The sequence below is a fragment of the Cryptomeria japonica genome, chromosome 3 (genome assembly GCF_030272615.1).
Source record: "Cryptomeria japonica chromosome 3, Sugi_1.0, whole genome shotgun sequence".
NCBI lineage: Eukaryota > Viridiplantae > Streptophyta > Pinopsida > Cupressales > Cupressaceae > Cryptomeria > Cryptomeria japonica.
This window is the reverse complement of record NC_081407.1, coordinates 372,611,388-372,634,339: the sequence shown is the minus strand read 5'-3', so window position 1 is coordinate 372,634,339 and position 22,952 is coordinate 372,611,388. Positions and strand designations below refer to the sequence as shown.

The following is a 22,952-nucleotide window of genomic DNA, read 5'->3' as shown; positions in this document are numbered from 1 at the left end:
TATTAACTCCATCTCCTTGCATACAGTCAACACTTTTTGCACAGCTCATTCATGGCATTGTACCACCCTTGGGGTGACTTCATGATGATGACGAAGTACAAGGTTGTTTAGCCATATGACCTTCAATCTGCAAAGTACGGCACTTTAAGCATATCGTACGACTTCACCCTTGCTGCTATCATATGGTCTCATCCTGCGCATATGATACAAACAACCTAAGGCTCACATCATAGGAGACTTTTTTGTACACACAACTTTCTCACTCCAGCATACAGCTCTCCTTTAATGCCATCGTACAACCCTTTGTAGCAGAACATTCATCCTTGTTTTTTTGTGCACGCAACTTTCTAACTCCAGTGTACAACTATCCTTTAATGCCATTGTACGACCCTTTGTAGCAGAACATTCATCCTTCACCGTACGACAACCCCTTTCTTTTGGCATACAAGATGCATTATACAGCATCATACAGTGAGGAAGTCATCATTTTTGCATCGTATGACAGCCTCTCTACAACGTCAGGTGACAACATGTTCAAGTCATACATAAATCTTCCTACATATGGTCGCAATGTCCAATCCTTCATACAGTACGACAAGTTTCCTTTGGCATCGTACAGCGAGAAAAGTTATTCTTGGTATGGTGGCATATCACTTCCAACCACATTCATCCTATCGTCTTGCAGAAGACAGATTACCTCACCATGCTGCAACATCTTTCTTTCATAGTATGACAAAGAGGATTCTTCATGAAACATAAGACTTTCCTGCGTTGCATTCTAAAATCTCTATTTTTGGGCTTTGTCAGCACTCCTTTTTGCCTCTTAAAAATCACGAAAATGATGTGTGCCATGACAATATGTGTGGTTCTGAAGGTCTTAATTTGGGCACCTACACCCAAACCCCACAAGGGGCCGCTGCCCCTCAACCCTGCTAGGGGTGCTGCCCTTGACCCCTCAAGGGGCGTTGCCCTCAAACCCCCATCATACTCATTTGATTTTCCACGCACAGTCCAGGTTTGAGTTTTCATAGTACAAGTTATTGTCTACACTATCATTATTAGTCTTCATTCATGTTACTTAATGTTTACTTTTTCTTTTGGCGGCATGATGTAGTCAGCGTACAATGTCTATTATTATTTTTGATAGTATTGGTTATCCAACTATGTATTAATTGTCGTCTTTTGGTAGTTATAAGCATCGAGTAGTTGTAAGCATCAATTGGTTGACAGTTGTGTTCCTCTAGGCAACCATCGAGTCCTTTAAATATAGTGTATCATCAAGAATTGTAGTATGATCTAGTTGGACCAACTCCGATTTCTGGCTGATCATCTCTGGTCTTCTTCTATAATAAATTCATGAGCGAATAAAGACATTTTACTCCTGTATCTGGTATGCATTGTCATCTTTATTGTTAATTCATGTATTTAATTTATCAGATATAGCAGTAAACACCATAGTAATCAGGTTGGGCAAGAGAAATCATTCTTGTGGGCAACTACGTGAGTTTGTTGAGTAATGCATTTGGGAGAATGTGTATGGCAATAGACAAGATAGTCACACCCTTTTCTTGAAGCAGAGAGAGTCAATTTGGAGATAGGTGGCACTTTTTGGAGGTGGTGTGAGGTCTGATTGGATTCTTTGATTCTGGCACAGCCATTTAGGCAATTCCAGGCAAGCTAAAGAGGGGCGTTGGGATTAGAGGAATGCTCCAACTGATCATTGACTGTCAACATATGCTGTCATAAGGTCATTTAACTTGGGTGATACCTGTTGTAGCTATTTCTGAGCAATTAAACTGGCTATATTTCAAGGTCAGATCATTGTACAAGCATATTTCTGTGGTTTGATGTGTGTGTAAAACAGCATACTATTATATAAATTTCTTATATTTTCAGAGACCATGGATGAATGCCAACTGTTTGTCATATTGTTTCATTACATTTGTGAATGTTAAGTTGAATTTTATAGAGGGAAATTTGCTTTGATAGCCTTAAATAATTATCCAGGTGATTACAAACACAAACTCATCATAATCAGTCATATACAAACTGTTTGACGAAATGCCTACATTATAAATGATGAAGAAGTTGCAAAAATTTGGTTTAGAATATTGATTCAGGATATTTCACAATCCAGCCTAACCAGACAGTGGCAGGATATCTGATTATGCCCACTTAAATCAGAATTCTATTATTATCTTCAGTAAAGATAATTTAATGTAATTAGATAAGACATTCACCAATATAGCATTCCTAAAATCAGTGCACTCTTAGAAATATGCACCTACTGTCATGACTCCTGTTGCTGCACTGATTCCAGCTTCACCAAAGAGTGTCGTTGCTGCCTCAGTAACAAGTGCAGTTGCTGCAATGTTTGTTACACTAAAGAGACAAGATTACAACTTATGATCAAACTCAATTCTAACACAATGCAAATGGAAATCAAAGAAATGAATAAATAGACAGGAATGTACGTTGTGCCAATAAGAATAGTTGTAAGAAATCGAGTAACATCTTGACGAAGCAATCGGAAAACTCCATCTTCAGGTTCTTTCTCAGCTAGCTCACGAACCTAAGAGAGGAAGACAGCAATAACATATGAGAAGCCTTTGAAAATGGATCCACCAAGATGATGATTATAATAAAAGCAACCATGCATTCCAAAGTTCTAAACATTTTAACTTCATATTCTTCCCTCATCTTCTATCTTCATATTTACTAAATCGTCAAAAAATACAAGCATGCTTCTAGTTCTAAATGTCTATGACACTGAAAATCTAATAATATAGTTTAAATAAAAGGGAAACTAGCATATACCAACTACCAGAAAGATTATATTTTTGGGAAACTAAAAAGATCAACAACAAATGAATTACATGTATACAGGTAAAGGAATAGCTCAAATATTAAGCACTCGGATATCCAAGAGATAATTAGTATTACAAATTCAAATCTCATGTCAAGTTTGGGAGAGTGTGCTAGTACATAAGTGATACTGATAATCTATGCCTATATATCTTTTTGATAAACTTATGTCATGTCATCAATTATCTTTGTTAATGCAAATTGAACTTAATAAAGATATAGATGAATGTTAACTAAATCAAATTCTGTTTTGAATATGCAGGTAAGTGTACAGTAATGTCTGTTATGATGATTAATTCACTAAACGTGAATGCCCAACACTTATAATATGTATTCAATCTGCAGTATAAACTGCCTTGGATATTGTTATCAGTCTGTAATATCGAATGACTATTCAGGTCGCTGGGATTATTTCTGCAGACGAATGCAAGTCATTTATTGATTTTGATGATTGCATTCTTCCATCGAATGAGGACATATATGAAGCTTAGAACCGATTCATGATCGGTTGTGTCCCTTCAATCATCAAACGGTGTGTCTTAATGGTTAGTTAGTAAGTACTAACTAACCATTAGTTTGTTTATCAATACAAACATGGATCGAATGGTAATTCAATCGCACCTCCAGCATTTGATATATTAATTCATATATATCTCAAGTTTATCTTAGACAAAGATATTAATTTGTGTCTTATTTCGGCGCTTCAGTTTAATCTGACTAAAGCTACAGTATCTTCAACAATCTTGATTATTCCTCTTAGAATCTGTTTAATTCCTCTCACCAGTTAGTTAAAATCAAATGTTTCAAACCTATTTTGCCTTAATTTGAGTTCATGTTGGAATTCAACAAACATAAAATTTATAAAAAAATTGCAAGTGAACAAATAGGTGATAAAATGCACCATTAAATTTAAGTAAAAGAACAAGATATATCTTTTATTTCTAAAAAAAGAATATTGCAATTACATGCAGTATATTTTATATAGTTATAAGGTTTTCTTGATATTTTTTCTAAATCCATATTCACTTATAGTCATTAAACCAGGTGTAAATATAACTTGAAAATTGATTTTAAATTTTTTCAAGACATTTTTTAGTGCTAACATTAGTAAACGTAAGTAAATTTAACATAAACTGTGAAGTATACTGTATACTTTAGAAGTCTCAAAAAATTATGTTTATCTTTTCTAAATTCCTAAAATAATAAATATAAATAAATTTCACTGTGACAAAAGTTTTGTTATCCTTGTTTGACTGATCAATTTATTTTTTCAACATTGTGAGTTTGAAAAACAAAGCATATATATATATAGTTAAAATAAGAACTAATGCTCACAACCTACACAATGAAATTTATCATTGGACTAACCCAGAATCTAATTGGAGCATACAAATATGTAAAATTTGTGATACTAAAAATGTTCAACACCATTTCCTTTTAACTTGCCCAAATCTTAGTAATGTGAGAATCAGATTCACCCAATTTAACCACTTAAATAATATTAAAGAGCTTATAGCTCACAAAAATCAAAACTTTAAGTTCCTTCATTTCAAATCTAGAATTATATTATAAAGAATTTCTGTTTCTCTACCATTTGGCAGTGAGTCCAATATTAAAATGAAAATCTGATGAGGATATACAGTTCGGAAGGAATCCTACTACAAATTTTTAACAGTCTTAAACTTTGGATGACCTAACTCTTCAGTTCAATAAACTAAGAACTTTGTAAAGATTTTGTGTTACGATAACTTCTCCTGTATGTTTTACATGATGGTGAATGAATGTGGGCATACTTGTATAGGAACAAATAGAAAAATTTTTAAGAGATGTGTTACCCCTTGTAATGTCCCCTTCTTGATTTACCCTAGATTTTGCCCACAAGATTAATTACTAGAGTTATTGTCTGTTGATATAGTGATCTGTCACAGGTCTGATCCAGTTCGCATTTGCTGCTCACAATGATCTTCCCTTGGTCTGTATTGTGTTCTTTGAGCTGGTCACTGCAGGTACTTCAATCTGTCTTCTTCCCTCACTTCCTTGGCCCTCTTCTATCGGATCTGCTGTGGATGCCTGTGATCTGATGTCTTCACTTCTACTGATGCCCTCCTCAAATGCTGTTGAAGCCTTTTTATATCCCTCATCAGGTCTGTAGAGTGGTGTCCCTCCCTTCAGGGTTGTGACCGCTGGGAAAGCGCATGTCTACTTATTTCCACATCGCACCGCCTCAGTGTTTAATTCATTAATGCCATCGGTCAATGCTTCATGCCTGTTAATGCCATTGGTTAGTGCATAATTGCTTTATTTACACCATTGACTATTGCTTCATTTCATTTGATTAAAGGGAGATCGCTTGTTCAAAGAGGTGAGGGAGGACGCTCCATAAAGCAATCACGGTCTTCAGTTTGCAATCTAAGGTTCGAAAATTTGTGAAGTCTTACTATCATGAGACAAATCCTTGTTAGGTTCTGCCGATCAGATCAGGGTCATGACACCCCTCACCTGATACACTAAACTCGGTTTTTAGAAAAAAGATAATACGATTTAGAGTTGTCAAGACTCTAGGGTCAAGAGCTTTTAGCGCATTTACTTATTAATAACGTTTTAGAAATGCCTGGAGGAGGCAGATTAATCATTTGAGCTCCTCCAATGTCATGCCCCAGCCTGGACGATAAATGCTCATGAAAAGAAAATTGTCTGGTTTCACAAGACTTCACAATTTTCTTAAACCTAATCGAACCCAAACATACAGAAAAGAGAAAGTGACCGATCCGACCCCAAATTCAATACAAAGGTTGATGTATGCACAGCACATACGTATAATAATGTTTATGGTTGAGGAGTGAGTCACTAAGGCAACAATTTCACATGATTATAGTTAAGAAACGATTCATTAAGGCAGTGATCATTAATAGTAAAGTGCAGCGTTACAAGGCACCAACAGTTTATTAACAATTAATGAACAGATTTTATTAAGTATTTAGTAATGAAGGGGCATCATTCAAGTCAAAGAGGCATGATCATTCCCAGAAGAACAGCAACCTTCCAAAGATCGCATCCCTTTATAAAGACACTCAAATAGAAAACAAGGAAAACCACAATGGGATAGGGCATCAAGCAACCGATTGGGAAGGAACAATCAATCCAGATCTGAATTTAAAATCAAGCAATCATTTGGCATTGAACATCTAAAAGAATCAGCAAGGGAAAGCTTCAAATAGAGAAATAAGCATAATTAATAAGACAAGGTAGCCGGCTTAAATGATCTGCAAGTATTTGGTATGATGCTTACTGCATAGAACTATATTCTTGTGGACTTGTCAACTTGTCTTCCACTTGATAATATGTAGAAATGATAATCAGTTAATGTATTGTTGCTAATATATAATTCTATGTGGAAATGATAATCAGTTAATGTATTGTTGCTAATATATAATTATATGTTGCTTATGCATGATAAATCGTATGTATTAAAGGCTCTTTAATACTTTTACCGACCAGCCGTCCCGTTATGGAGTGGAGAATGTACATATGAGGGATGCAAGTAGCTACGAATCCATTCAGGTAGAGACACTCCAAGTGGGGCTGGGAGGCCAAATGACGAGTGCCATTCCGTGCTCCTAGGCTTGATGGAATGGCTCAAGTCGCCTTGTATGATCTCCCAAGGGGCTCCATAATGTAGATGGGTTGTTAGGGGAAGTCTTATTGAATTCTTCATGCTCTCAATCAAAAGAGGATGAATAAGGAAATATGGATAGGAGAAGCAGATACAAGCGTTCTGCTAGGTAGACCACTTCATGTTGGATGTCCAATGTACCTACCACTTGGAGACAAGAGGGTGAGTGACCACTCTTGGGCCTAGTGTGAAGACTGCTTCGGGTCGATCCTACCCTAGTCCTTCATTCAAACTCTATTGTGGTTAGACCTATCTAATGATTTATAATATATTTGTATTGAGGTGTGTGATTACTAACGGAAATAATTGAGATTTATGAATTATATATTATATATTCTCTCTCTCTCTCTCTCTCTCTCTCTCTCTCTCTCTCTCTCTATATATATATATATATATATACAAACATAATATTGTTCAATATGGTTGCAAGACTTAAACCTAGGCTTATCTTGTTAAAAGGGCATTCTAAATGGTAAAGATTTCGGGCAATCCTGAAAAGGGGACATTTTTGTATTAGAGCACCGTTCCTACCATCCTATGAAAGGTGGTTGATGCAACCTAACCAAAGAGCTCAAAGGGCTTTGGAAGGAGAAAGAAGGAAACTTGCATCCACCAATAATTCTACACCCAACAACACCATGAGAGAACAAATGGGGAACAAATTGAGGATCTTCACTCAAGCTCTCATGGCGCAATACGAAAGAATAACCCAAATTCTCCTCCAAGCCCTCCAAAGCATGAATAACGATGATTCTAGATCCAACCCGAACAATGGGAGGGATACCCAATCCAACCACTCTGAAAATAACAATCCAACAAGAGTATCAACCCCTAGCCCAACTAGACCCCTCTTCCTACCTAGGGAAGAACACGTGATGGAAGAAGAAGCAAATAATCCAACCATTGATAATGTGGAAGAACTTGCGAAAGGATATTTGAGATTAGATCCCGAAGTGAAGAAGGATGTCTCCTTTAGGGATTATTGTGTTGTTAAAAGTTAAAACAAGAATTGCCCCAAATAAGAGAAAAGAGCAACCTGACAAAGACTTAAAAGAAAGAATTAGTAAAATGACGCTCTCCAAATTTGATGGGTCCAAGAAGTCTACGGAATGTTCATGGGTCCAAAAGTTGGACACTTACCTCTCACTTAGCCCCACAACGACAGAAAATGCCATAAAATTTACCTTACTCCACTTGGAGGGAACAGCCCGTGATTGGTGGCATCATGGCCTTATTACCCAAGGCCACCAACACATAACAACCTATGATGAGTTCACCCAAAAACTTATCCAAAGGTTTGACCAAAAACATCTGGAATGGTACTTAAGAGAACTTACACAACTAAGGCAACATGGAACCATAGAAGAGTATGTCACTAAATTCCAAAAGCTTTTAGTTATGGTACCAGAGGTTTCGCAAAGAAGACTCACACACCTATTTGTAAAGAGACTAAAGGAACCAATAGGGGAACAGTGAGTGCCCTCGATCCTACAACGCTTGGAGATGCAATCCAAAAGGCAGCAAATTTGGATATCACATCATCAAAAGACAAGCCCTAAACTAAGAGGTTTACGTCAAGTGCACATACCAAATACCCCTATAAGGCAAATTGGCATGAAAAAGAGTTTCCTACAAGGAGTGACCTAAAGGAATGATGTAGGAGCATCCCCGGTCGTTGAGCAATCTTGCATCAACCAAAAATATATTTGCTTTTCAGTTTGTTCTTGTTCCGTGTTGCAGTTTATGTGTTACTTCCGGAATTCTCCGGTAGTTGTTCATTTTCCGTTGCGGATCAGATTCTTGGCTTCCAAACATGTTCTTACTCCTTGTTCTAGATTTCCAGTTCATTTGGACTCTTTTCCGGCAAGTTATTGCTTCCGGATTGGTTGTTTCTTGGTTCTGGAGCAGTTTTTGAGCTTAACAGGTAGTTGGAGATTTCTTCTCTTGCGGAGGGATTTCTCAACTTGCAGATCTAATTGGCACCACGTACAATGTTCCTAGGCCCTTGGCCGACCTTCCTTGATGGTCCGCACTTCGTTATAGTCTTTGGCAGAGGTGATCTTCACGCTTTGGGTTTGACCTATCTTACACGTTTCATTTTCCTGTCTTTGGAGAATGCGATCTTTTGTGGCCAACCCGGATGTGTTCCGGATGCTATTTATATTGTTGTAATTGATCCTTAGAGGGCAGCAAAATATTGTATGAGAATGATTCCATATTATGTAATTTGGATACCTCTTGGAGGTCCGGATGGACTGCATTATGGAATGTAAGCTGTTCTAGGCCTGTTAGCCTGCATGTACACCGGATGTTGCTGGCTGATTAATAGTGAATCTATGATGTTGTGGATGTTTGAATCAACATTTTCTCTAAGTTTTGTTGTTGCTTCCGTTGTGTTACTCTTGCTGCCTGATCTGGACTGTTCTCTTTGAGGACCCTCCGGATTATGGTTGCATCAAGGAACTTCGAAAAGAAAAGCCATGTTTCCATTATCAAGATAAATGGGAGCGTGGGCATGTTCGTAATCAAGAAAGCCTTAAGAAGCAACAAGAAGAACTAAGAAAGAAGGGTCTATGCTTCAAGTGTAAGGAAAAATGGGGGCCAGGACACATATGTGGAAAAAGAAGCCGAGCACGTACTATAGAGGCAATGTTGGACAAAGAAACAAAAGGAAATTCAAGCAAGAAAACAAGATACGATAAAGGAGATCTTAAAAGCATCCAATCAAACGAAGAAGGGACAACAAACAAATGGAGCTTTGTGGAGGAGCAAATTGAGTAGTTACCACACTCTTATGTCCTCAAGGTCTAGAAAGTGATCTCATAGTAATATGTCAGCTTGAAACCTCTTCATAGGACCCCTAAATCCTCCCTAACAAGCAAAGGGAAAACCTCTTCATACATTACAGAGATACGTGCCATACTCCTAATTCTCATCTTAATATGGGGGAAATATCGTCAACTCAGAAATTGATTATAACTCACATTCAAATTAAAAGTAAAACATCTATGTCTCAAGACCAAATTTGCAACTGGCGATAATATCAGAAAAGCACAGCCAAAGAAGTGTTATGCAACAACCCTCTCTATGATCAAATCATCATTGCATGAGGATAAGCAACTTTGGGAAGGGTGGACTGTCATGCCCCTACCTTGATGATAAATGCTCATAAAAAGAAAATTGTCTTGTTTCACAAGACTTTACAATTTTCTTAAACCTAATCAAACCCAAACATACAGCAAAGAGAAAGTGGCCGATCAGACCCCACATTAAATAGAAAGGTTGATGTATGCACAGCACATACGTATGATAATGTTTATGGTTGAGGAGTGAGTCACTAAGGCAGCAATCTCACATGATTTAGTTAAGAAACAATTTATTAAGGCCGCGATTGTTAATATTAAAGTACAGTGACTAGTTGGAAGGCAACAGCAGTTTATTAACAATTAATGAACAGATTTTAATCAGCATTTAGTAATGAAGCGCATCATTCAAGTCAAAGAGGTATGATCATTCCCAGAAGAACAGCAACATTCCAAAGACCGCATCCCTTCATAAAGGCACTCAAATATAAAACAAGGAAAGCCACAATGGGATAGGGCATCAAGCAACCAATTGGGAAGGAACAATCAATCCAGATTTGAATGCATATCAAGCAATCATTTGGCATCAAACCATCTAAAAGAATCGGCAAGGGAAATCTTAAAGAAGAGAAATAAAAATCAATCAAGAAAGAAACCATCAGTTTCATAATTAATAAAACCAGGCAGCTGGCTTAAATAATCTGCAAGTATTTGGTATGATGCTTAGTGAATAGAACTATGTTCTTGCGGACTTGTCAACTTGTCTTCCACTTGATAATATATAGAAATGATAATCAGTTAATGAATTGTTGCTAGTATATAATTATATGTTGCTTATGCATAATAAATTGTATGTATTAAAGGCTCTTTAATACTTTTACCAACCAGCCGTCCCATTATGGAGGGGAGAATCTACATTTGAGGGATGCAAATAGCTAGGAATCCATTCAGGTAGAGACACCCCAAGTGGGGCTGGGAGGCCGAATGGTGAATGTCATTCCGTGCTCCTAGGCTTGATGGAACAGCTCAAGAGGCACCTTGTATGATCTCCCAAGGGGCTCCATAATGTAGATGGGTTGTTAGGGGAAAACTTATTGAATTCTTCATGCTCTCAATCAAAAGAGGATGATGAATAAAACCAAAAAAAAAAGAGGATTGGTGCAGGAGCACCTTATCAAACCCTTCAAGATGACATGATAGACTCTGATAAGGGAGGCTAAGGCATTAACAATGTCTTTAGGATGTTTTATATAGGTTTTTAATCATGCATTATATGTTTGTAATAATGAATCCCATCTTGTGAGCCAAACTCCTATTTTGGCATTTCTATGAACCAATTAGGACTTTTGGACAATAGGGATCCAATGTGTTGGTTTTGAGTGTTTTAAGATGTTTTAGGATGGGGTGAACTTGACCCAAGGCATTAGGAGGTGAAAGATGACATCTTGACAACTTTTGCGTCAAGAGCAACTTTTATGCACTTTTTGCATTTTGTAATTTGAAACTTCTCCAACGGCTCTAACCTCTTGATTTTCGGAGAGCAGTTGAGGAATGGTTTATACACCTCGAGGATCTATTTTCCAAGGGTGGTGATTGTACGGAGAAGAATTCTGATGCAAACAAACCAATAAAATTCCGAGTTTTCCTGCAATTCTGGAGTTTTTGGTCCGTGGTACGATATTCTGTACGGATTGGGAACCATTCACAATGATGTGATTTCAATTGAGAGGAGAGTTGACTCTGTTTTGGTTTTGATTTAGAGACTTGATTGTGTGTGTTGCTCCTGATATTGAATTTTTTCTGTAGGTATCCGGAAAACCAGGGTTTACCTTGAGTTTTTCCTCATTCATGACCATATCTTGCACTTTACCAATCTGAGGCTCATGGGATTGGGTGAAAGGCAAGTATGGTCAATGTATTTTAGAGTTCTAAGAGTGTTTTGCAGGAGGAGCAAGGGAGAGAATTGTTTGAAGCGACCCTAGGTAGACATCTCTATGTGGCTACCTAGACCTTGAACAAACAAAATCACCTTGTGTGCAAATGGCGATGCTTTCAGGCATGTAACCCTGGAATCCCTGTTGATTTATGTTTCCCAACATGCCCATGGGATTGTAACCCACCGGTTCATTCATCTGAGTATAGTTGCTTCACAAAAGAGACCTAATTAGCCCTTCTAGGACAGTCAAATTCCTACCGGCAAAGACCTTTATTTTCCAGACCTTGACCCTTCCTTTTGGGGAATTGTATAGCTTCCAAAAGGGTATTTGAATCCATAATTTGTTTACCAAGGTGCTTGGGAAAATCTGAACTTAAGGTCCCTTTACCCGCTAAATAGGGCTACAAGCGACTAGGCCTAATTGAGGAAGTTTCTTAAGGAATGGGTATGAACTCTTGTCACCGGTGCTTTGTTTGAACTTGGGGAGTTTTGTATGACCCAAAACCGGTGTGAAACTGATTTGTAACCCTTGGGGGTACCATGGAGTGTGTTTTAGCAAGATACCCCTAATTGAGTAAGAGAGGGTCTTGGAGATGTTGAGAAGATTCTACTAAAGTTGTAGAGCCTTGCCTTGATAGGATCCCATCCATGTGTTAAGGGGTCAGTGTCATACATTTGGAGGTGTTTGGCAGGTAACAAGGAGGGCTCTGCATCAAGGATGAATAAGAAAACATGGATAGGGGGCGCAGATACAAGTGTTCTGCCAGGTAGGCCACTTCATGCTGGATGTCCAAGGTGCCTATCACTTGGAGCCAAGAAGGTGAGAGTCCACTCTTGGGCCTAGTGTGAAAACTGTTTCGGGCCAATCCTAACCTGTTCCTTTACACAAACTCTTTGTGGTTAGGCCTATCTAATGATTTATGATATATTTGTATTTATGTGTGTGATTACTAACCCTAATGGAAATAACTGAGATATATGAATTATATATATATATGGTTGCAGGATTTAAACCCAGGCTTATCTTGTTAAAAAGGCATTCTAAATGGTAAAATTGTGCCTCCAATGATCTTGCATTTCTTATTTCAATGAAATTTGTGATTTAGGGCAATCCCGAAAAGGGGACATTACATCCAATCTGCATGAAAGAATGCAGACCATTAAAAGGTACTTGGTAATTCATAATTGCCATTGACTTTGAAAGTGTATGCTGCAAGGTAACATGAGACCAACCTGGTCATCTAAAGTGTTGTTACGGCCACCATGGCTATTGAATGAGCCTACCCTTAGAGAGAGAGGAGGAAGGGGGAGTTTGACTTTGAAAGATTATTCAGTGAGGCGATTTAAGACCAACTTAGGAATGTAAAGTGTTGTACAGCCAACAATGCTATTGGATGTTCTTTGAGTAAGAGAGAAGACTAATAAGGAACCAAAACCCATTGTAGGAATATAAGAGGAGAGCAAAAAGACAGTCATCTTTAACTGGTCTTCTTGATGTTTTTTTTCTTCTTCTTTACAGCTAATGAAAAGATTGGTAGAAGATCAAAATCTTCAGTCCATATTGAATGAAATGGCTACACAAACAGAGAGGATGGCAAGACAATATAAGACAATATAAGGCAGTCATGTTAACTTTGAAGTTACATTCTTCTTCTTTATTACAATATTGAGTCAATGGTGGTCATTCAAATATTGATTATATATCAAAATGCCCAAGAAGGTGTGCCTATGCTTTCTCGTTCTTTCAGCAGTTAGTACCAAAACCAAGATTTGTCAAGAGAGAGAGTGGTGGTCGGTCTCTTTTAACCTTGGTTGGCCCAAAACTAAAAATTTCACATGAAGGGGAGAGCTGCCTGCTTTAAATTGTTTGTTTGGAAAAAAAAACTGCTTGTATTTCCGCAATCATTTCCCGTTTGTCGAACCTCTTTTATTTTATGTTTTTATTAACATGGCTCCAATAATTCTGGGTACAAATCATAAAGATTGATGTGGAATAGCTCAATTTTCATTAAAAATGATTAAACTTAAACGGCTACTCAGTTTTTCATCAAAAATCATTCTGAAATACTTACCTTCCAGGGCCATAGTGTCATGATAGCTGTCTCAGCCATTGAAAAGAACGCTGACAAGCACAAAAGAGCAGTTATGATCAATCCCTGGTCCCTAAAAACACTGAGAACCTGCAAAACTTTAGGCCACATGAGCTTCCATAAGGCTTTCATGTTTGCTACTAGCTGCTGGTGAGTTGGTGCTGGAAGACAGTCAAGTGCATAAACTGCTCTGCATCTGAAAAAAAATGCGGCAGCAAATGAAATTGCCACCAATACTGATAGTGTCTGCTTCGATATTTTAGGAGTCCTGAATGCTGTCTCAGAAACCGCGATTAATTCTAGAGGTTTTTCTTTTTCTGTATTAAATCTGGCAAAATCCACAAGAGATAGGGCATTCTGATGCGTTTTGGGAACGACACGAGACATTTTGGGAATGCCCCAACACATTTTTGGAATAAGCCAAGACAATTTGGTGGCCCTTCTTGTGGAAAGACTCAGCCGATTTCCTTTGGTTCCATGAAATGAAGGTCGGCAATGGAATAAGATATTCCTCGTTTGATTATACTCCATATGTGTAAATGGAGTAATAGTTATAGAACACTGGTATAAGCTTCCTGCCATGATGATGATGTTCAGACCCTAGCTAGAGCCTCCCTCCATTTTGGCTGCTCTGCAATTTCAGCACAACCACAACGTGTCTTCTTCCCATCAAGGAGTAGATTGTTTAGAGTAATGGATCGGGTGACAAATTGAATACCTTTTCCCTGGTAAATGTTGATAACGCCATGCTCGTATGGACTTCTGTAAAAAAATTATCGATTGGAGTTTGCATCACACCCACCAAGCAACAAAGATTTGGCTACCATAGTCCACAAAGCAGTTTGTTGAAAAATTATAAAATACATTTTAAAGATAAGAAGATTAACGTATGGGAATGCATCCCATGTAATAGGTTTTTCTTGGTTTTAGGCCACATTAGTTAATATTAAACTCGGCAACTCTTTTAATTTGAATGCGGGCTCCAGGGGTCCCAGGGAACCCCAACTAGTCCCATTTAATCTTTGATTTTACGGGCTCAAGGGGTCGAAGGGTTTCTTAATGAAGATTTATATTGAAAGGAATTTGAAAATTGCTAAGATGTATTTTTTGGTTTCTAGATTTATTTTTATAGATGATGTGTATCTATATTTTTAAAAAAATATGAAAAACATTAAAATATATTATTATGAAAATGAATATTTTATTTTTTCATTATTTCTTTTAAAAAATTATTATGTTATAATATTGTAATTAGTATTAAATTATATTATATTATTATTTACTATTAATCTTAAATTATGACTATTATATAATTATATTTTTAAATTGAGAGGCGTATTATACTCACATATATGAATACAAAAATCTTTGTCAATAAAAATTAGAAGCATTTAGTTTGACATGTTTGTGATAGTTAGATGCATGAAAGTAAGAATGGTCTTTTTTTTTCCTTTAAATTGTTTTAAAACTTTTTTTGTTTGTTCAAATCGCATATTTGACAATGTCGATCAATAAAACAAGCTTTTTTTTCCTTTAACACTCACAAATTTGGGTTTTCAATTTACTATAAATGCACATTTATATGTTAACTTGATTCATCTATTTTTGGATCTCACTATAATTTTTTGGCATCTCAACACAAGAGCATCTCAGCATTGGATCGGGTATGTATGTCATTAGGCGATTATGAAGGACTTTTATATATTGTTGTTTATAATGTTTGGTGTGCATATTCAATCCATTAAAAAAATTTGGTAGCCACATAATAGTATTATCTATACCTAGTTAGTTGCATACCAACATTAGAACTCATGGTGAGACATTATTCATTTGTGTTTTTGGATTGTAGCTTTGTGCTTTCTTTGTCTTTCAAATACTGGACAAAATGAAAGTGAATGCCTTGCATTTTCTTATTGGTCTTATAAAGGGGGAGTTTACAATGTTTGTAATTTTTTGTTTTTTTGTTTTTGTTTTTTTTTAGATCTTTGAAGTGAAAAAAATATAGCTAGAACACCAAACTAGACTAAAAAGTAAATGATGACTCAACTACACGTAGAGGAAAAAACACAACCATCCTTTAATTTTCATTGTAGAGTGCATTACAAATGGTAGATCGATTTCACATTATCAAGTACCTCAAACTTTATAAACCCTAGATCTTTTAATTTATTCAATGATAACCAATATAATGTTGATATTGCAGAAAATGAACATAAATTCAAGTTTAAAATAAATATGAGATACAATTAACCATGTAAGTGGAATTGTGCCAAAATGAGGATGATTTTTTTGTTGTATAGCCTATAGATTGTTGCAGTAGGGATAGATATGCCCCTATAACTCCTGATGGGCTATTGAATGGTGTCAATCCTCCAAGATCTTGTGTAGTGCCTTTCAAATCAAATGGCTACAATAGAAATAAATATCTATGATGGTGATCGGCAAAAAAAGTTGACCAAATGTGGCACAATTAGTAGATAAATGATGACCAATCAATCTCGTCTTAACAATTTTGGCACTCACCAATGATGAAATTCTATGTAGGTCGCAGTCTCATAAAGTGTCCAAAAACCCCATATAATCCTCTCCACGAGTATTGTCAGATCTCCATGATGTCAAATAATCATCACGATCAATTATGAATGAAGCAATCTACTAAAAAGTGAGAGTGTATATTTTGAAATCCTCAAACAACAATGTTCCAATTTAATAGCCAAATACTTCTTATATTTGCTTGTAGTCTTGGCCCCTACACCTTCAATTTTGTAAAACGATTAATTTTAGTTCACCTTGCAATCATTGGTGTAGAACTACCAAGTGAGAGGCAAGGGGTTTCATCCCAACTTGTTGAATGAGAGAACAAAGAGGGTTATCATCCTTTTGAATCGCATAATTGCCCCTACACCTTCAATTTTATAAAACTATTGATTTTAGTCCACATTGCAATCATTGCACTAGAACTACCAAGTGAGAGGCAAGGGTTGTCATCCCAACTTATTGGATGAGGGAGCAAAGAGGGTTAGCATCCTTTTGAATCACATAGTTGCAACCAACAATCTTTGTATTTGAGTGCAAAATCGAATGTATGCTCAAAATAAATAATGCTTAGTGAAATAATGATGAAATGGAGCTAGGTGCATCCTTGGGATACCTTCTCAAATTAGGCCCTTGGATCTAAAATTACTGATAAGTATTTAAAAATACTTTTTATTATAATTATAATTTTAAGAATACCTTTTTCATTATAATATCTTATTAAGTTGCACCTTGAATAAATAATTAGTGGGACTAACTTAAAAATAATATAATAGTTTATTTTCCCTTTCTCAATCCTTTACCCTATGGGAATTCATGTTTATACCTAAAAACTAACACTCGGAGATATCTCTCAATGTAATTTACATATATTTCTCTAAAGATAGGTATGCTAGTTATACTATTCTTATTATTATATTTTATATTCCTATTAAACTCTTTACAAAAGCAAAAAAACTATTAAGACTGGATTATAATTATATTATAACATCATTATATTTTTATTTTATATTATTTTGCTCCTCATCCTTATCCTTACAAAAAAAAAATTTACATACATTTTCATGATGCCATTGTAATACACCTTCGATGTAATAATTATGGTGCTAGAGCAACTCCAAACTCCTTATGAGGTGGAGTTCAAAAATTTTCATATTAATTTAGAGGTTTGTGTATACTTGGCATTATTAGAAGGTATCTATTAGATTTTAGATTAATTTTTGAAGGAAAATATTTTTTATTTTTGTGAAGTTATGATGTAAATTACATTTTTAAATAAATTATAGGATTATTAGCTTCTTTAAAAAAATTAGCAAACATTTTTATCTTTGATTACTCTTGTAAAATGTATGAGACAACCTAGTTATAAAAGCTCTCAAATTTTCTCAAGAATGCCTACTAAAATAAAGTAAACACCTTAGCACTTTTCCCTTTTAGTTCTACACTTGTTCTAGAACCTATTTTTATCAAGTAAAACTTTGATTATTTTAATTTCGATAGAGTACAAACCATTCCCAAACCATCACCTCACACCCAAACATGATTATTGTCACATTGAAACCTTTGTTGCCCTTTAGTATTAAACCTTTCTAATATCCAACTAAAGAATATCCCTAAATGTACCTCAAGCAACAAGTTTTTTCTATTTCAATCATTATAGGTATAGGAATAAGAGTATAAGATTATTCTGATCACAAGAGTTTCCATTGGAAATCACAAAGAACATAATTGCATCCATACTTTCATGTTTTAGAGAAGAAGATTGATTTCAATATTATAAGATCAAATAACTATAATTTAAGACTAGATCTAGAAATAGATAGTTCTATGTTGAATGCTCAATATGAAATGTGGAAGCATGTTAAGATCTAGATCAAGGCCATATGAGCATCCCTAAACCTCCCATATCCCTAACCTAAAAAAGGATGGTCTCCAACCTTTTTAGTTGTACTCATATTTGACAAATCAGGATGTCATAGTCTACTATTGAAGCAGTCAACGGCTAGGAGGGACCTCAAGAGATCAGCCCAGACCGGTCAACAACAGTAAACACAATGGAAACACAGGGACATGATGGAAGCAATGCAGAACAGATTGAATTATATCATGAAAAATGATTACAACCAATTGGTAACAACCAAGTTACAGAAACTGACTCATAGACCTGCTAAAACATTCTCAAAATACAAAACAGGTCACAACTGGGACCTCAAATCTTAAGATTTGTCTTTTATGCTCGATCTATCTTCTTCATTACATTCTAATGCTATATTAAAATGATTTATACGATCCAAGGGGATCCAGCCGACCCAAAAAGGGATCAAAACCTGAAGAACAAGACCTGACATGCAAAAACCAACAAGGTCGGCCTCCGCCAAAGAAATTCCTCTGGAAAATCCAAAGGATGAAGTGTAGATCATGGGAAAAGGTTGGCCACACGCTAAGGAACATTGGAATCAATGCTCAGGGCTTCGCAAGCTATGGAAAGGATCTAGTAGATCACCAATGCAAATAGGTCTAGGCAACCGGTAATTGAAAACTATCACGAAAACCAATAGCGATAACTTGTTGGAAAATGATCCAAATGGTCCACAGTTTGGCAATAAGGAAGATGATCAAGTCTTCAAGCAAAATCCAACTCCACAGGTTTCGGTGGGCCGAATCCGGGACACACAGAAAGAAATGATGAAACTGCAAACAGAAGGCAAAACAGAAAGGAAATATTTTTTGTTGATGCAAGATTGCTATGAACCGAGGATGCTCTTGCATCAACTATAGTCTTTAGATTTTGTATATGCCTACATATGTAAAATTTTATGGTTCTAAGAAGCAACATTGGGACTTGCTAAGGCAATGGGGAATCCTTAAGACTTTGTAATGCCTCTCATGTTTGCATTATATCTTTGCTTTATTTTGATCCAAGATTGAATTTTTTGTCCTATATTCCATGATTGTGCATATATTATTCTTTTGCATTGGCATCCTCGTGGTGCACCTTGATTACATTTATATTCTTTTGATCGTGTCGATATCATTGTTGATATGAATAATTGGTTATACTTGTAGATTTGGTGATAATCATATAGGCATGATGACTCTATGATGATGTGACATGATGTTATATGATGATTGAAGAAGTTGAGGAAATACAACTTCAGAGATCCCAAGAACACCTGCATGCAAATACCTGTCACAAGAGAAGAAGGGAAGCACATAAAGCAAAAAAGCATAAATGCGCTGAAGAAAAAAATTATCATTCAGAAAGGGAATCAATTTAAATTAACAAGTACAATACAATCCTTATAAAAGGATAATAGCAACCCTAAAGATATGCAACCCTAAAGAAACCCTAACGGGATAATGTGTATTTAATAATTAGAATAATTATTAAATACCTACAATATTTATTAAATGTCTAAGTTTAGCTTAAGCGTAGAGTTTCATAGACTAATAATTAAATAAATAATTATTAGTTAATACAAATAACTCTAACACCCCCCCCTTAAGATGAACTAAGAGAATAGCTAAAAAACTAGATGCATGAAGCAAAAAATGCAACTACATGATGAAGGCAAATTTGGGTCCCGGCAACAAGGCTTGTTGAGGTACCCAATCACAACCAAATCCCTATGAACTGGAGAAATAGAGAAAACCATGTGGAAAAAAAACTCTACTCCAAAAAGAGATGGAAAAGCAAGAAGAACACCACTGAAGCATGAAATAGATGCAAACATTGTTGAAGAGTAGCTACTGATCTGAAGAACGTCCATTGAAATAGAACATGAGTAGGTAGAGAAGACTGCAATATGCATGAATGCCCTCAAATGACACTACTTGAATCAGATGGCAAACAAGGGCAAACAACTGAACTCGAAGATACATATGGCATGAGACATCAAAACTTGAAAAGTTGATCAATCGAACCAATGAAGCATTAGAACCAACAGGACAAACCTCCCCATAATGCTGAAGAGGGAGAGGGACAAGAACACTGAAAAGAACAGTCAAGAAGAACTGCATGATGAAGAACCAAGAACATCAAAGGTGCTGAGAAAAATACATGGTGTCGTGGAAGGAACACTCACTTGACACACATCATGAGGTGAATGTCATGGAAGGAACACTCACTGGACAAAGGTAGATGGTAAACAAGGCAAACATCAACCCCCTCATGGCACTTTATCAATAGTGCATGTACAACAAGGCACAAGAGGTGCAAGATTCCAAGTAAATAATGCATGATGGCACTTTATCTCAGTGCGTTTGCATAATTACAATGCTACAATGATAAGAAGACTGGAAATAAAAAGAAAAACCAAAACCGAGACATCCTACTCAGAGAAGAGATCCCAGGACCTGAAACAACCAAGATATCCACCTGAGTGCTAAAAAGCAAAAAAATGAATAAAATATTCCTGGAGGAGAATCTCTAAAGAAAACTCATATGGCTAGAAAGTGCACAGAACAAGCTTTCCAACGATATAACTCACTGGACAAAGGTAGATGGTAAACAAGGCAAACATCAACCCCCTCATGGCACTTTATCAATAGTGCATGTACAACAATGCACAAGAGGTGCAAGATTCCAAGTAAATAATGCATGATGACACTTTATCTTAGTGCGTTTGCATAATTACAATGCTACAATGATAAGAAGACTGGAAATAAAAAGAAGAACCAAAACCGAGACATCCTACTCAGAGAAGAGATCCCAGGACCTAAAACAACCAAGATATCCACCTGAGTGCTGAAAAGCAAAAAAATGAATAAAATATTCCTGGAGGAGAATCTCTAAAGAAAACTCATATGGCTAGAAAGTGCACAGAACAAGCTTTCCAACAATATAAAGTTTTTTGAAAAACAAAGTTCGGATGCTCATTCTATGGCTCTCAGAGTGCAAAAAAGAGACCCCACTTTGACTTAAAAAAAAACACAGTCAAACAGCAAAATTGGAAAAAAAATTCCAACACCGCGAGGTCCGGCGCAGAACTAGCTTTCCAACACCTATTCGTTTTCGAAAAAATGATTCCGTTTGCCCAAGTTATGGCCAAAAGAAAAAAAAAAACCCTCTTTTTGGGCATAAAAAGGGTTTAAATTTTTATTTTTTTTGACGAAAATTTTCTAACGCATTTGCAGGTACAATCATATGGATTTGTGTGCATCGTAAAGTGTGCCAATAAAAAAATCATGGCCCAAATGCACTTGTCATCGAAATAGGTCGAATTATATATCAAAATGAATGGAAACACCTTTCAGAAGCCAACGGTGAGGTCTGTTTTGGCCCAAACTGCTCTAAAAAATTTTAATGATTTTTTGTTATGAATTTCTCAAAATTCGTGCCAAAAAAAGGCAAAACCAAAGAAAAAATTTCAGAACCCAAATTTGTCAAAATTTGACAAATTTTATATGGAAATGAGGGTTTTGGGGTGTTCTGAGCTCAACAATGAAGTCCGTTTGAGCCCAAAATGATCAGAAACAAAACAGCTACCCCAGATCCAATAAAAACTCTAAAAAAACTTGAAACCCTCCTCCAAAATATCTTCTGAAAAATCAGGAACAAGCAGCAACAAATGTAGGCTCTGATACCATGAAGAAGTTGAGGAAATACAACTTAATAGATCCCAAGAACACCTGCATGCAAATACCTATTACAAGAGAAGAATGGAGACACATAAAGCAAAAAAGCATAAATGCTCTGAAGAAGAAGATTATCATTCAGAAAGGGAATCAATTTAAATTAACAAGTACAATACAATCCTTATAAAAGGATAGTAGCAACCCTAAAGATATACAACCCTAAAGAAACCCTAAAGGGATAATGTGTATTTAATAATTAGAATAATTATTAAATACCTACAATATTTATTAAATGCCTAAATTTAGCTTAAGCGTAGAGTTTAATAGACTAATAATTAAATAAATAATTATTAGCTAATACAAGATAACTCTAACAATGATATCTAGATTATGTTTATGGAAATACTTTGATTATACTAATTATGATGTGGTTACATTATAATTCTTTATTGATGTTATATTGATGTAATGGGATATTATGTTGCTAATTATGGTCATTATGTGACCCCAATTGGGGAATGATTATGTATTCTTTCAATTACATTATATTATATATGTATGTATGCACAGGCATTCACATGTTTTGGTTGATTGAGGTATAAGGCATTGACTCCACCTCGCTCCACAGGTTTGAGCATGTCGATATCCCCGACAACGGTTACAGGAGATCTCACATTGGCCATTTTGTCACCCATCCCTAGCCATCATTCTTAAATTGGACGATCTATCCATTTGCATGTGATTACACCCTCAGTTACCATTTTAGTAATGTCGAGTTACCCTAATGCATAATTGTGTGAGACCAGTAAACATTGTTTGTACATAATCATCCGATTGTAATTTTTTTATTTATTTTTTTAGATAATGGGATGTAGCCATATAATATATTTTATTGAATTTGATAAAAGTTTACATTTACATGTTTGGTTTAGTGTGGGAACCGGTAGGAAAGAGCCGAACTAAGAAAACCTTCGGTCTTGCCCAAGGATACTACCCTGGAAAATACATACAGCCTATGGCTGGTTATAGAAGGAAATTACATCTACACATTACAAGTGATCCACCCATATTGTGGATTAACCAAGTAATAAAACATAACAGTACAATTCTGAAATATGCTTGATATCTCTTGTCTTGATGTGAGTGGGAGTTTGCAAAAGTAACGAATGAAGGAGCTTTGAGTAAAACCTAAT

The 22,952-nt window shown here is 36.0% G+C and overlaps 1 protein-coding gene across 1 annotated transcript in view; it reads right to left on the bottom strand.

The window, feature by feature from the left end:
• Positions 1 to 14,547, bottom strand: part of LOC131066340 (putative DUF21 domain-containing protein At3g13070, chloroplastic) — a 130,601-nt gene extending 116,054 nt beyond the window's left edge. The window contains exons 1-3 of the mRNA XM_058001083.2: positions 13,630 to 14,547; positions 2,475 to 2,572; positions 2,289 to 2,382 (exon numbers count right to left, since the gene is read on the bottom strand). Of these exons, the coding sequence (XP_057857066.2) occupies positions 2,289 to 2,382; positions 2,475 to 2,572; positions 13,630 to 14,229 (792 nt within the window). The 5' untranslated portion in view covers positions 14,230 to 14,547. The remainder of the gene's footprint in view (positions 1 to 2,288; positions 2,383 to 2,474; positions 2,573 to 13,629) is intronic.
• Positions 14,548 to 22,952: the final 8,405 nt, after the last annotated feature.